The 13605-nt window shown below is 46.3% G+C and overlaps 2 protein-coding genes across 2 annotated transcripts in view; one reads left to right on the top strand and one right to left on the bottom strand.

The window, feature by feature from the left end:
- CLCN4 (chloride voltage-gated channel 4) overlaps positions 1–13605 on the bottom strand; it is an 82250-nt gene that overhangs the window by 53344 nt on the left and 15301 nt on the right. The window lies entirely within an intron of this gene.
- Positions 3781–5132, top strand: LOC109024753 (serine/threonine-protein phosphatase 2A 56 kDa regulatory subunit gamma isoform-like). Its single transcript, XM_055377018.2, has one exon. The coding sequence runs from the start codon at positions 3868–3870 to the stop codon at positions 4990–4992; it is 1125 nt and encodes a 374-aa protein (XP_055232993.1). The 5' UTR covers positions 3781–3867; the 3' UTR covers positions 4993–5132.

Here is a 13605-nt window from a genome sequence, read left to right as displayed (position 1 = left end):
CAGGGCTGGAGGGGCAAATAGGGTTTAAATGAAAATAATGGTAATCAAACCAATAATTGGTTCCTATGGGAGACAAAGTGGACCACTCAGGCAGGCAGCCTATGTGATTGTCATCATGGATATTCAAAATGTACTCCAATGGCACAGCGAAAATGCTGGCAAGACTTTAATGAGTTGGTGGGAGCCCAGGCAATCTGCAGATGGCAGGAGCCCTCTGTGTGAGTGGGGCCACCCTGGAGCTGGACAAGGGAGGTGGGACAACCTGCCGCGAGCCAAGAGCCATGAGAAGCTGGTGGCACGCTGCCCTGGGCAAGGAGCTCCAGGACAGATGCTCATTTTTAATGTTTTAAAATGCAGTCAAAAGGGCTCCTGCTGCCAGGGCAGTAGCACAGTTGAATGTGTCTTCCTTTCCTATCCAAGATAATAATTCCACTCCCACTATTCCAGCTCCCCTCACCTGGAAAACAATCGCGAGTGAACCAACACCATCTCCCATATTCTCCCACCATCAGAGCCTGATTTACAGATTGCACAGGAGCTCATTTCAGCTGTAGAAAATGCTTTGCAGTGGGACCAAGGCTCACCACCAGTTAGCAGAAAAAAGAATACACTCTTACAGAGACAAGAGGTTGGAATATGCATAAATAAGAATTACTTTGGCAAAGAGCATGGAAATTTGAATTATAGGATGAGGACCACAAAAGTGCTGGCATAGATGGTTAAAAATGTGAAGGGTGGTTATAAAAACATTTGAGTGCAGGCTTCTCTCACGTATTTATATATCTAGAGGACTCAACCACTACCCAGTGAAACTGTATTTTAATCAAATTGAAGAGTCACTATGGGCAAAGTAGGGTAATCACCTTACAAGCAATAAAGTGGTCACAGTGATTGATTTATTGATCATCAGTGCAACTTGGCTGCTTTAAAACTTTAAAAGTTTGAGGTTTGAGCCATGCCAAGTTGAAAACAATACCCCCTGATGAGTGCCCAGGGAAGAATCACATCGCATAAGTCAGTAGCAACCAATGATATGAGGAAGAGAGTAAAATTAGAAAGCAAAGATTTCATTCTCATGTATACAAAAACAACATGAAAATAACCTCTTAATATATGTGGGAAAGAAAATCTCTGATGGGAAAAACAAGACGACAGGCTGTTGACCCTCCAAGAGAGCCCTTGTCAGAAAAACCCAACCAGCAGATAGAATCGCAGGGACTTGGACAGTCTATTCAAAAGGAGTTGATACTACCTAAAATTTAACTACATCTCTAGTCAAACAACTACTTCAGGCAATAATGCTTGAAGCAAAAAATCACTGTAGAGAACAATCATATCTTTAAACTTTGACAGAACATGCAGTGGTCCTGAGGAAAATAAACAGGCTCTGATCTGCAGAGCCTCAGAGGACTTCCCTGGGGACCCAGAAGGAGGTGGTGGTGTCTATTGTGAGGTTGGGGTTAAAAGATCATCTAGGGGCCAGGCCCGATGGCTCACGCCTGTAATCCCAGCACTTTGGGAGGCCAAGGCGGGTGGATCACCTGAGGTCAGGAGTTCAAGACCAGCTTGGCCAACATGGTGAAACCCCGTCTCCACTAAAAATACAAAAATTAGCCAGGTGTGGTGGCAGGCGCCTATAGTCCCAGCTACTCAGGAGGCTGAGGCAGGAGAATCACTTGAACCTGGGAGGTGGAGGTTGCAGTGAGCCAAGATTGCGCCACCGCACTCCAGCATGGGCGACAGAGCGAGACTCCATCTCAAAGCGGGAAAAAATCATCTAGGTCCAGCCGACCACAGATTTATGTGTGAGTCCAGCCAAGATCAGCCAACTTTGGCCCCATCCAACCATGCAGCCTCCCAAAGTGCTGGGACTTGTGAAAATAATGAATGGTTGTTGTTTTAAGCCACTGAGTCCTTTGAAGGAGTTGTTATTCAGCAGCATGATAATTATGGGTTAATAGGTAGAATGAACTTGAGCTCTGAAGGAAGGAAGACAGGTGAAGTTAGCTGGAGCAATGCAGACCAACTCTGGGGAGGACTGGAGCAGCCATACATGACAGTACCAATAGTGAGAGGGTGGAGTGGAATTTGCCTCAGTTCAGGCTGGAAGTATCCTGCCTGACAAGAGAACATCTCTCCTACACAACCATTATTTGCCTCCAAAGGAACTGTGGAAGAAATGCAGGACACCTATATCTTGCAACCAATGCCTCAAGGCAAGAAAGTATCAGTAGGTTTGGTCTCCAAGCGTGAAGACCCCAAGGAATCAGGCTCAAGTTCTTCAACAGCAGATCCTGTCCAGTAAAACTCACTTCACCCAGGACCCAATGAAGACAAGCATGTATTAATACAATAGTATTAATGATGTCATTTACAGCTCTGATGTTAAAAGTGACTCTGAATGGGTCAGCTCGCTCTCAGAACAGGGATCTGTAACACTCGAAGGAAACCTGGACTTTTTATGGTTGGGTATTAGCAATAACATAACAGGTTCTAGAAGATGAAAGAAAGCAGGAAATCACCTAGATCAAGATCTAGAAGGACAGATTCTAAGTAGAATCAAGGCTTGGCTGAATATAAAAATGCTACCCTAGGTGAATCATGGTTATCCATGTTTAACCAAAAATGTCAGGTAGAAACCCGTATCTTTGAATGCGCTTTTCTCTTCTACCTTGAACCTTCTCCTCTGCCTTGAAAGCTCCTATTCACACTGCAGAACCCTGTTCTGTTTCACCCTATCTGTGGAACTTGCATTAATTTCCCCAGACACAGTTGGGGCATCCTCTTTAGCCATTCCAAAGGATTCTTTCTTTTCTTTTCTTTCTTTTCTTTTTCTTTCTTTCTTTTTTTTTCAGGGTCTCACTCTGTCACCCACGCTAGAGTGCAGTGGCACAATCACAGCTCAACACAGCCTCAACCTCCCAGACTCAAGCGATCCTCCTGCCTCAGGCTCTTGAGAAGATGGGACCACAGATGCATGCCACCACACTGGCTAATTTTTTTTATTATCTGTAAAGATGGGGTCTCACTATGTTGCCCAGGCTGGTCTCAAACTCCTGGGCTCAAACAATCCTCCTACCTCAGCCTCCCAAAATGCTGGGATTACAGGTGTGAGCCACTGCATGCAGCCCATCATATCTTTATCTATCCTGGTACTGGGGTCTCACTGGACTCAGCAAGACCATCCTCACCCAGGGTCTTTCACAAGGTCTTGGTCAGACAGGGGCTGGAGCTGGCATCATCCGAAGGCTTGTTCACTCACACATCTGGTGCCTGGGCCAAGAGACTCAACAGTTGGAGACTAGAACAGCTGGGGTTCCCAGGCCTCTCTCTCTTTCCATGTGGCATCCCCATGTGGTCTCTTCAGCATGTGACTTTGGATGGCAGTATTTCTTTTCTTTTCTTTCTTTCTTTTTTTTTTTTTTTTTTTGAGATGGAGTTTCACTCTTGTTGCCCAGGCTGGAGTGCAATGGCACAATATCAGCTCACCGCAACCTCCGCCTCCTGGGTTCAAGCTATTCTCCTGCCTCAGCCTCCCAAGTAGCTGGGATTACAGGCATGCGCCACCACGCCCAGCTAATTTTGTATTTTTAGTAGAGATAGTGTTTCTCCATGTTGGTCAGGCTGGTTTCAAACTCCCGACCTCAGGTGATCCGCCCACCTCGGCATCCCAAAGTGCTGGGATTACAGGCGTGAGCCACTGCACCCGGCCGGGTGGCAGTATATCCTACCCAGAGGCTCTGGGCCCCAAAGCAAGTGTGTTAAGAGAGACACCTTTTACGTCAGTGTTGCGTCCTCTTTGACTTCGTTTCTGATCCACTAAGTGACCTAAAGTGGAAGGAAGTAAAACGAGCTGCTTTAAGTGAAATGGTAGAATATATCACCCATAATCGGAATGTGATCACAGAGCCTATTTACCCAGAAGTAGTCCATATGTTTGCAGTTAACATGTTTCGAACATTACCACCTTCCTCCAATCCTACGGGAGCGGAATTTGACCCAGAGGAAGATGAACCAACGTTAGAAGCAGCCTGGCCTCATCTACAGCTTGTTTATGAATTTTTCTTAAGATTTTTAGAGTCTCCAGATTTCCAACCTAATATAGCGAAGAAATATATTGATCAGAAGTTTGTATTGCAGCTTTTAGAGCTCTTTGACAGTGAAGATCCTCGGGAGAGAGATTTTCTTAAAACCACCCTTCACAGAATCTATGGGAAATTCCTAGGCTTGAGAGCTTACATCAGAAAACAGATAAATAATATATTTTATAGGTTTATTTATGAAACAGAGCATCATAATGGCATAGCAGAGTTACTGGAAATATTGGGAAGTATAATTAATGGATTTGCCTTACCACTAAAAGAAGAGCACAAGATTTTCTTATTGAAGGTGTTACTACCTTTGCACAAAGTGAAATCTCTGAGTGTCTACCATCCCCAGCTGGCATACTGTGTAGTGCAGTTTTTAGAAAAGGACAGCACCCTCACGGAACCAGTGGTGATGGCACTTTTCAAATACTGGCCAAAGACTCACAGTCCAAAAGAAGTAATGTTCTTAAACGAATTAGAAGAGATTTTAGATGTCATTGAACCATCAGAATTTGTGAAGATCATGGAACCCCTCTTCCGGCAGTTGGCCAAATGTGTCTCCAGCCCACACTTCCAGGTGGCAGAGCGAGCTCTCTATTACTGGAATAATGAATACATCATGAGTTTAATCAGTGACAACGCAGCGAAGATTCTGCCCATCATGTTTCCTTCCTTGTACCGCAACTCAAAGACCCATTGGAACAAGACAATACATGGCTTGATATACAACGCCCTGAAGCTCTTCATGGAGATGAACCAAAAGCTATTTGATGACTGTACACAACAGTTCAAAGCAGAGAAACTAAAAGAGAAGCTAAAAATGAAAGAACGGGAAGAAGCATGGGTTAAAATAGAAAATCTAGCCAAAGCCAATCCCCAGGTACTAAAAAAGAGAGTAACATGAAAACGCCCAGGGTTACTTGAATGTTTTTATAAGATAGGAATATATGTCTTCACCATGGGGGGGTCTCGATTTCACTAACGTTGTATATGAAAATGTCTGCAATAAAAAGTACTTTTAAACTTTGAAAAAAAAAAAAAAAAGAGAGAGAGAGAGACCCGGCAGAAGCTGTATCACCTTGCGTGGCTCAGCCTCAGAAGTCAGGTACCGTCCCTTTTACCACTTGCTGTTCATTGAGGCAGTCACAAAATCCCACCCAGGTTCAAGGAGAGAGAAAGTAGACTCTACCTCTTGATGAGGAAATGGCAAAGTTCTAGATGAGCATTCCGAAGTCAGAGATATTATTGTGGCTATTTTTTTAAAACACACAACCAACCACCCAACTTACAAAACTTCTTGACAAATACAGAAAACTATCAAGAAAAAAAATAAGGATTACCCATCATCATGCCCTTGATAACTCCCATAACCTGTTGGTATGTTTTCTTCGTAGATGTATTTTAAAACAAATTGGCAGTATGAGATATTTGGATCTTCAATATTGTACTTTGTCCCTCTATATTCTGATGTTCATCACAAGAGAGGCAGCATCACACGCATACTGGTTAAAACACAGACTCCAGAACAGCGCTGCATGAGTTCAGATCTCAGCTCTGCCACTTACCACCCGTGTGACCTTAAGCAAGTTGTTGGACCTTTCTTACTGTGCCTCAGTCTCCCCCATCTATGAAGTAGGAATTGCAGCACTACCTGCCTCAGGGTGCTGTGAAGAAGACGGAATGAGCTGACATTTCTAAAGCAATTTGTGCCTGGCATGTGGTTAGCGCTTCATAAATGTTTGTTAAAATGAAAATCATGTTTCATGAAAACACCCCTTCCTTATCCCCCTGCATGTCGCCTTGTTTCTGAGGTTGATCTGCTCACTCCTCTGCTGTCTGTAGCTGATAGAGGGGACCTGATGGACTCCAGTTCTGCTCAGGGAGATTGTGGTGGTCCAACTGAGCTTCTGGGGGACCTTCTGGGGGATTCCACTTACCAAGAATCAGTGAGGCCATTAAAACATGAATCTATGCCTGACATTCGAAATAGCTTTTCCTAAAAACTCCTCAAAGCATTTACTTTGAGGAGACTGTTTAGACTGTTTTCTTTCAAATCTGAAATACCTCTATTCAAAGTGGCAAGACCACTAACCAAGAGACTTGTACGACTCCCAAGTATGGGTGTGTGACCACAGCTGACCCTCTCTGCCCCTCTCTCAAAAGCCAGGACCCTGGGATGCTCCCTCCCCTGCCCCTTCAGCCCAGTACGTAGCACAGGGAACGAAACTTAGCACCAGCCCCTTTCACCCTCGCAGGGACAAGCAAACCTTTTGTCATTAATTAAAACTGTTTGTCTCTGCCACAGATAATGTTTAGGCCTGGGACTTTACAGAAAGTTCAGCGCTGTCTTCACTGCTAGCTGTGATTGTCTGTCATTACAGAGCAGAAAATCCTAAGAAATACACTCTTCAGTGTCAGCGAAATGAAAACCTTGACATCCTCTGGGTAGTCATCTCGCACCCTCAAAAGGGATCCTCTCAAAAGTTATCACAATATTTGCAACCATTATGGCCCTTAACATCTAGAAGTGGGGACCAAGAAGTTTAATTCAGAAGAGATTGAGAACTATATATAAAAAGCAACCTACAGGTAAGCAGTGACGTCTTTTTTAATGTTTTTGTTTTGTTTTGTTTTGTTTTTGTTGTTTTTTGTTTGTTTTTTACTGCTCCATTTCATTGGCTGTGAAGCAATGAAGTCTTGGAGGAACCAGCAAGGAGCCGACGGCCCAGGCTCAGCTATGGGAATGGGCCCCAGTGGCTACTACATAGATTCCCATTCCTCTCCAATCAGACCAAAGGAAAACAGACATCAGGAAAATGGGGGTGAAGTCAGGCATAATCACAGGAAAAGTCCAGGAAACAAGTTATCTAGGATCTTTTAGTTTATCCTGTTTTTCTGAGAACTGCAGTTTTAGTAAACAAAAGTAGCAAAATTAACATGCCCATGTTAGCTACACTCTAGAAACTGCTCTGTGCTACTAAACTGGCTTGGATCTAGAGGAAGAGTCTGGATTACCTGGGGGAAGTCAGGCATTCCCCCTGCCTGTCAACTTTAAAGATATCTGCATTTGGAGGAGTAGCAGGAAGAATGGATGAGGTGGCTGTCACCTTGAGACCTTTTCCTTCTGACTTGTACAGATACACACAGGTCTGTAGCAGCAATCTCTTACAGCATTTTTAAAGAGGTAATTCACATACCATAAGATGTACTCTTTTAAAGTGTACAATTCAGTGGTTTACAGGAAATTCACAAGGCTGTCCAATCACCACCACTATCCAATTCCAGAACATTTTCATCCCCCTAAAAATGACCCCCTACCTATTAGCAATCACTTCCTTCTCCCAGCCTAGGCAGCCACTAGTGTACTTTCCATCCTATGCGTTTGCCTATTCTGGACATTTCATATAAGTGGAATCATGCAGTATGTGGCCTCTTGCATCTGGCTTCTTCCACCTAGCATAATGTTTTCAAGGTTCATCCAGGCTGTGGTGCGTATCAGTGCTTCACCCCTTTTTATTTATTGCTGAATAAGATTCCATTGTGTGGCTGTATCACATTTTGTTTATCCACTCATCAGCTGACGGCCATTTGGGTTGTTTCTACTTTTGGGCTATTATGAATAAGGCTGTTAGGAACATCTGTGTACAAGTCTTTGCATGGACATATGTTTTCATTTCTCTTGCATATATGCCCAGGAGTGGATTGCTGGGTCAGATGGGAACTCTGTTTAACCTTCTGAGGAGCTACCAGACTGAAATCACTTTTCTTGAGTAAGCTTTTTATTGAAGTAAACATGTATTCGTAAAATGCAAAAATCATAGATGAACAGCTCCACACATTTTCACAAAGGGAACTCACCCATGTATGGAGCGCTCAGATCATGGGACGAAACATGACCAGCCCCTAGACACCACTTCAAGCCCCCACTAGTCCCTGACCCACCCCAAAGGGTAACCACTATCCCAACCCTCACACTATAGATTACTGTTGCCTGCTTCTGAACTTTAAAGAAATGAAATCTTGTTTCCAGCTTCTTTCATTCTATATTATGTTGCAAGATCTACCCATGTTGTTCAGTGTAACTATCTGTTCATTCTCTTTGCCCTGTAATAGGGGCCACCAAACTTTTTCTGTGAAGGGCCAGAGAGTAAATATTTGAAGATTTCTGGGCCATGCAGTCTCTGTCCAGACGACTCAGTTCCACCGCTGTCATTGGAAAGCAGCCAGAGACCATAGACACATCAATGCCTGGTGCTGTGTTTCAATAAAACTTTATTCGCGGACACTGAAATATGAATTCCATATCATCTTCATGTGTGGCAAAATATTATTCTTTTGGTTTTTTCTCAACCATATAAAAATGCAAAAACCATTCTTAGCTCATAAGCTGTACGAAAGCAGGCAGTGAGCTGGAGTTGGCCCACAGGATCACGAACTTGGCCGACTCCTGTTTCACAGTATTTGACTGAGGAATCAGCCCCAATGTAGTTATCCATTCTACTGCGGGTGACACTTGGGTGATTTCCCATCTGGAGCCATTACACTTTGTGCTGCCATCAGTATTTACACCGCCCATAAAACGCTGTGGTTGAAGCCCTTCCACCTGTTCCCTCTGTCCTCTGCCCAGCAGTGGCCAGGTGCCACAGTACCTGCCAATGTTTATGCCAGTATTCCCCTCCCAAATCAGACCATGTCAGATTATTTGCCAACTTGCTCTATTAGCTAATCCCCAGATGACTTGGACAGATGGAACGGAAAGTCATAACTCAGATTAAAAGATTAAGAGTCTCCAACAAGCAAGGAAGGCCACCCTAGAGGCAAGTCCCGGCAGGGTCCCCTGCCAGCGTGGGCAGGGTAGAAACTGCTACTAAAACCACCTCCGGCTCTCATGAGCCTCTCCCACAAGCTGTTCCTGCCCCTTGCTCCTTCCTGTTTCCTCGTAGTAACTTAACTGATAGGAGTTTGCAAATGTTTCTGAGAAAGGTCCAGGTGGGAAATCTTTTCAGCCTCGCGGGCCATATGCCATATAGTCTCCATTGCGATTACTGGACTGTGACATTGTACAGCAGAGCAGCCACGGACAATATGGAAATGAAGGGATGTGGCTGCCTGCTGACAACACTTTATTTACAAAAACAGGAACGGGCTGGATCTGGCCTGCAGGCTGTGATTTGCCGGCCCCTGCTTTACACCATGGGTGTTTATTGGGCATCTGCTACCTGCCAGGCCGCTGTCCAAGGCACCAGAGCTACCAGCACATTTGCGGCCCTCACCTCCCAACAAAACCCAGCAAACAAATAATCGTGACCCACGGGGACAAGTATAATATAAAGACAAGTGGCCACAGTCATTCCCCTTAGGATTATTTAAGGGAAGGAATGAGTTTCCAGAAACCCAACAATGCAACTAAAGGATGTCACTATCAACATTTCAACCTTAAAGCTTTGGGAAAATAAAGATGAGTTCCTATTACACACACACACACACAGAGAGAGAGAGAGACGGGGGGAGACGGAGGGAGGGGGAGAGAGAGAGAGAGAGGGAGGGAGGGAGAGAGAGAGAGAGAGAGAGGGAGGGAGGGAGAGAGAGAGAGGTTTCTGTGAGATCCTACAATCAGAAAAGTTTCTCCAAGTAATCAGTGATCCGAATGCTTCAAGATTCCGGGTGCCTCGGCTCATGAATAAAAATATGATCATATCATAGCGCTAACAAAGTGTTCAAGATCATCACAATTACCTGTAGTGTTCACATGACACCATGAAAAGCATAGGACACAACAGAAATTCTAGAACAGACAGCCAGAGGAGAGGGCCCAAGAACATCAAGTTCAGAGACAGGCCATGGTCAGACGGCAGCTAAAAATAAACATCTCAAAAGCTTCATTTCTTACAGATTTTCCAGGAGCCCCAGTGACTCATCACAAGCAGCCTTTACCGAGCTGCTTTTCTTCCAACCTTGTGGATTACGAGAGGTGCTGGCCTCAGTGGCTGCTGGCTGCCAGTTCCTTGGTGCTGGGAGCCCCTAGTCTCAGAGGGGGTTTCACTGCAACCCAAGACGACTGCTGGTTCAGCTCCTGCTGGTCCAACAAGCCTGTATGAGGAATGCTTCCCCCTTTTTCCATCTCCTCCAACCTGTAACTCCTACCTCGTCAGAAAGAGAAGGCAGGACAACCCTCCCAAGCCTACCAGGCCTCACCTGCCATCCTCCCCACGGCCTTCAGACCCTAAGCTGGAGCTCCTACCCAGGTCACCGCAACCTCCTAACTGCATAGCCCACCGCTCCAGCTCTGCCCAAGTAATGCCAAGGTAATTCCCTCTCTGACCCACAGCCGTTCCTCTGTCACCTTCAGTGCCTTCTCATCTACCCACCCTTTGACTCAAGCACTTCCCAAAGTATGCTTGCAATGAGTAAACACAGAATACAGAGCAAAAGAATCCGGATGCATCCAAATACTCTGTGTGATCCCGTTTACATCATGTTCAAAAACGGGCAGAAGTAAATTAACAAAGCTCAGGAACCAGAATTCTTTGGTAAATCTACAATGAAAAGTAGAGATGTAAACACAATAGAAGTCAGGAGAGTATTCTGAGGGGCAGGGAGGTGAGGGGACTGGGGAGGGGACAAAAGATGACAGCAGCAACAGTCTTTCCTGACTTGAGCAGAGGCATGATGACACAGTGTTCCTTTTACAATTCGTCCAGCTATATGGCAGTGTAGGGCAGCCTGGAGGGGAGGAAGAGCTCAAGGGGGTGACAGAAAGGTAGAGCTGACAGCAGGGCACAGGGTGAGGGGAATTAGGGAGCAACTGGGCTCCGCAGGTTGCCATGGGTGTCACCAGCCCTGCTGAGCTGCAGTCTGCTCACCTGCAATATGGGCTAACAAGACCACCTCCTAGGATGGTCCTGAAGACTGTTTATAAAATGCCCGCCCTGGAACAGGGCCCAGCTGTTCGTTGCCACATAACAGATATTTGCTAAATGAGCTTGTTATTGGGTGAAGGGTCAGCAGAGGACTTGGGTCCGTAAAGGGCTGCTAGAGTGGTCCAAAATAGCCATTTGTGCCTCACTCAGAACTCTCCCAGTCTCCTTCAATTGCTAACAAAGCTGGCCCCTGGCCCCGGATGTGGCACAGAACCCAATCTGGCCAATGACAGTGCTCCGACCACCAGGCACAATGACCGGCTATGGGGATGAGCGTGGGACCCATGCAGGGCCGCACACACGGACGAGGAGGAGAAAGGAAGTCTCTCTTTCCACGGTAGTGGCTAACTTGGAGCCACCAACCCTACCAAGGGTGTATGGTGGGAGGGAATGAGGCCAGAGGCAGACACCAAAGTGTCCCCTAGAGACCATTCTGCCCCCAGGGGATGCTTGACAATGCCTGGAGACATTCTTGGTTATCACCTCTGGGGAGGGGGATTGCTATGGCATGAAGTGGGTAAAAGCCAGAGATGCTGCCCAACGTCCTAAATGCACAGGACGACCCACACAGAGAAGAATGATCTAGCCCCAAATGACCAAAGTGGCAAGTTGAGACAGCTAGAGAACAAACAAGCCAGAGACCCAGACAGACGCCTTCCAGTTCCTGAGCCCAGGCTCCCTACATTCCAGCAGATTCCCTGGGTTTCTTTCCCAGCTTACGTCACCTAGACCAGCGCTTCTCATATGACAATGCACATGCGCATCCCCTGGGCTTCTGGTTAAACTGCAGGTGCTGATTCAGCAGGTCTGGGGCATGGCTGAGGCTCGAATTTCTCACAAGCTCCCGCCCCCGCAGAGGCACTTTGGAGAATGGCCACGAGGTAACAAAGAAAGAAAAGAGACCGGGCTGCCTTCAGAAATCGGGGAGCCAGGAGCAGAGGACAAAGAAAGAGCCACAGAGGGAGGAGATTAAGCAGTCACGTGCCTGGGAGGCTGGGGAAGGAGAATTCCAGAAGGGTACTGCCAGGGAACCCCACGGTTCCCAGCCCGGGGTGCGCAGCCGAACCACGTGGGAGCATTCAGAAAGCCCAAGGAGCAGGCCCCGCCCAGAGTCATTAAACCGGGGTCCCTGAGGCAGCGCCCAGGCATCAGCATTTTTAAAAGCTCCCCAGATGCTGCCAATGTGCGGCCTCGGGTGAGATCTGACTCCGACTTGGATGAGCCATGCATCCCTTAGGGTCTTATTAAACGGCAGATTCTGATCCTGGAGAGCTGGGGTGTGGCCCAAGACTGCATTTGAGACGCCGAATTTCTAAGGCACTCCCAAGCGATGCCTGAGACCACCACACGAGGCTCTAGGAAGATTGGTTTCATCTGGCGGTTGGCAGGGTCTTGGAGATGTCTGAGAGGGGAGGGGAAGAGGGCAGTCTTGCAGTTAGTTGCCTTTGAAGAATGTCGCCAGGCTGCAAGGCCTGCATTACCGTGATCGTCATCAGACTGTGTCATTTTACTCCTTCCTGCTCCAGCTTCAAAGCTTCCCCACAAGCGCCTCCTCCAGGGTCTCCTGCTCCTCGAATAACATAACATGCTTAAGAAATGCAATCCAACACAAATTAATAGCCATCTTCAAATTATACAACAGACCACTGTTCTCTTAATTTACTTGTGTGGAAGGAGGGAAAAAATGTTCTGGCATGAATGTTTGAGGCTACAGCAAACATTTGTTTATCTGCCTATTCATGCTGCTCAGAACTGAAAGATTAGAAGTGGAAGTTTAAAATACAGCAAATGTACCAGGATTTTCTGCCCCCACAATGCTCACACACACACACGCATGCCCTCTCTCTCTCTCTCTCTCACACACACACACACAATGCTCACACACACACACACGCATGCCCTCTCTCTCTCACACACACACACACACAAACACACACACTTTCCCATTCCTCCAATGAGCAGACACAGGAAGGAAGCATCTACCTAAGGAGGTTAGAGCGAAGCCTTGACCTCGGTCTCTTCATTCACAGTTACAATACTGCCACACGACCCCAGGCATGTGAACCACCCTATACACATGGCTCTGTTGTCCCCATCCAATTTCTAGAATAACTACTGTATCTGATGCTGCCAGCGCCCCACTCATAACACTCAAAACCTTCCAGTAAGCTCTAGCTAATTTCCAACCATATCGCTTAGTCTAAGGTCACTGTCATTGTTTTGAGACCCACAGAAGGTGGCTCTGCTCACATGGCATGCCTGAAGTGCATTATTGGGAATAGGTATTAATTGATGACTCTCAAGAACTGACTCCCGAGGGAAAAGGCTTGCGGGGAAAAGTCTGGAGAAAACCAGACATCTTCAAATGTCCTACTCCCTTGTCCCTTGAATGAGATTATTTCAAGGCATGTGCTTTGTACCTGTGCAGAAAACACGTAATATAGCAGACCTGAGACTGCTCTCCTTAGAAAGGCCTGTTTGCAAGGTTGGCCCTTGGCTGGCATCTGGGAATTTGTATTTTGGGAGGGTTCCCACCATTCCCAGAGCTGGTAAGAGTGGCTCACTGTGCCTAAACTCTTTGTCCAAATACTGTGATC

The sequence above is a fragment of the Gorilla gorilla genome, chromosome X (assembly GCF_029281585.2).
Source record: "Gorilla gorilla gorilla isolate KB3781 chromosome X, NHGRI_mGorGor1-v2.1_pri, whole genome shotgun sequence".
NCBI lineage: Eukaryota > Metazoa > Chordata > Mammalia > Primates > Hominidae > Gorilla > Gorilla gorilla.
The sequence above is the reverse complement of the archived record's forward strand: the minus strand, read 5'-3'. Positions and strand labels throughout refer to the sequence as shown.

Excerpts from the sequence above, each read along its gene's own strand:
- LOC109024753 (XM_055377018.2), top strand. The coding sequence starts at position 3,868 with ATGGTAGAATATATCACCCATAATCGGAATGTGATCACAGAGCCTATT.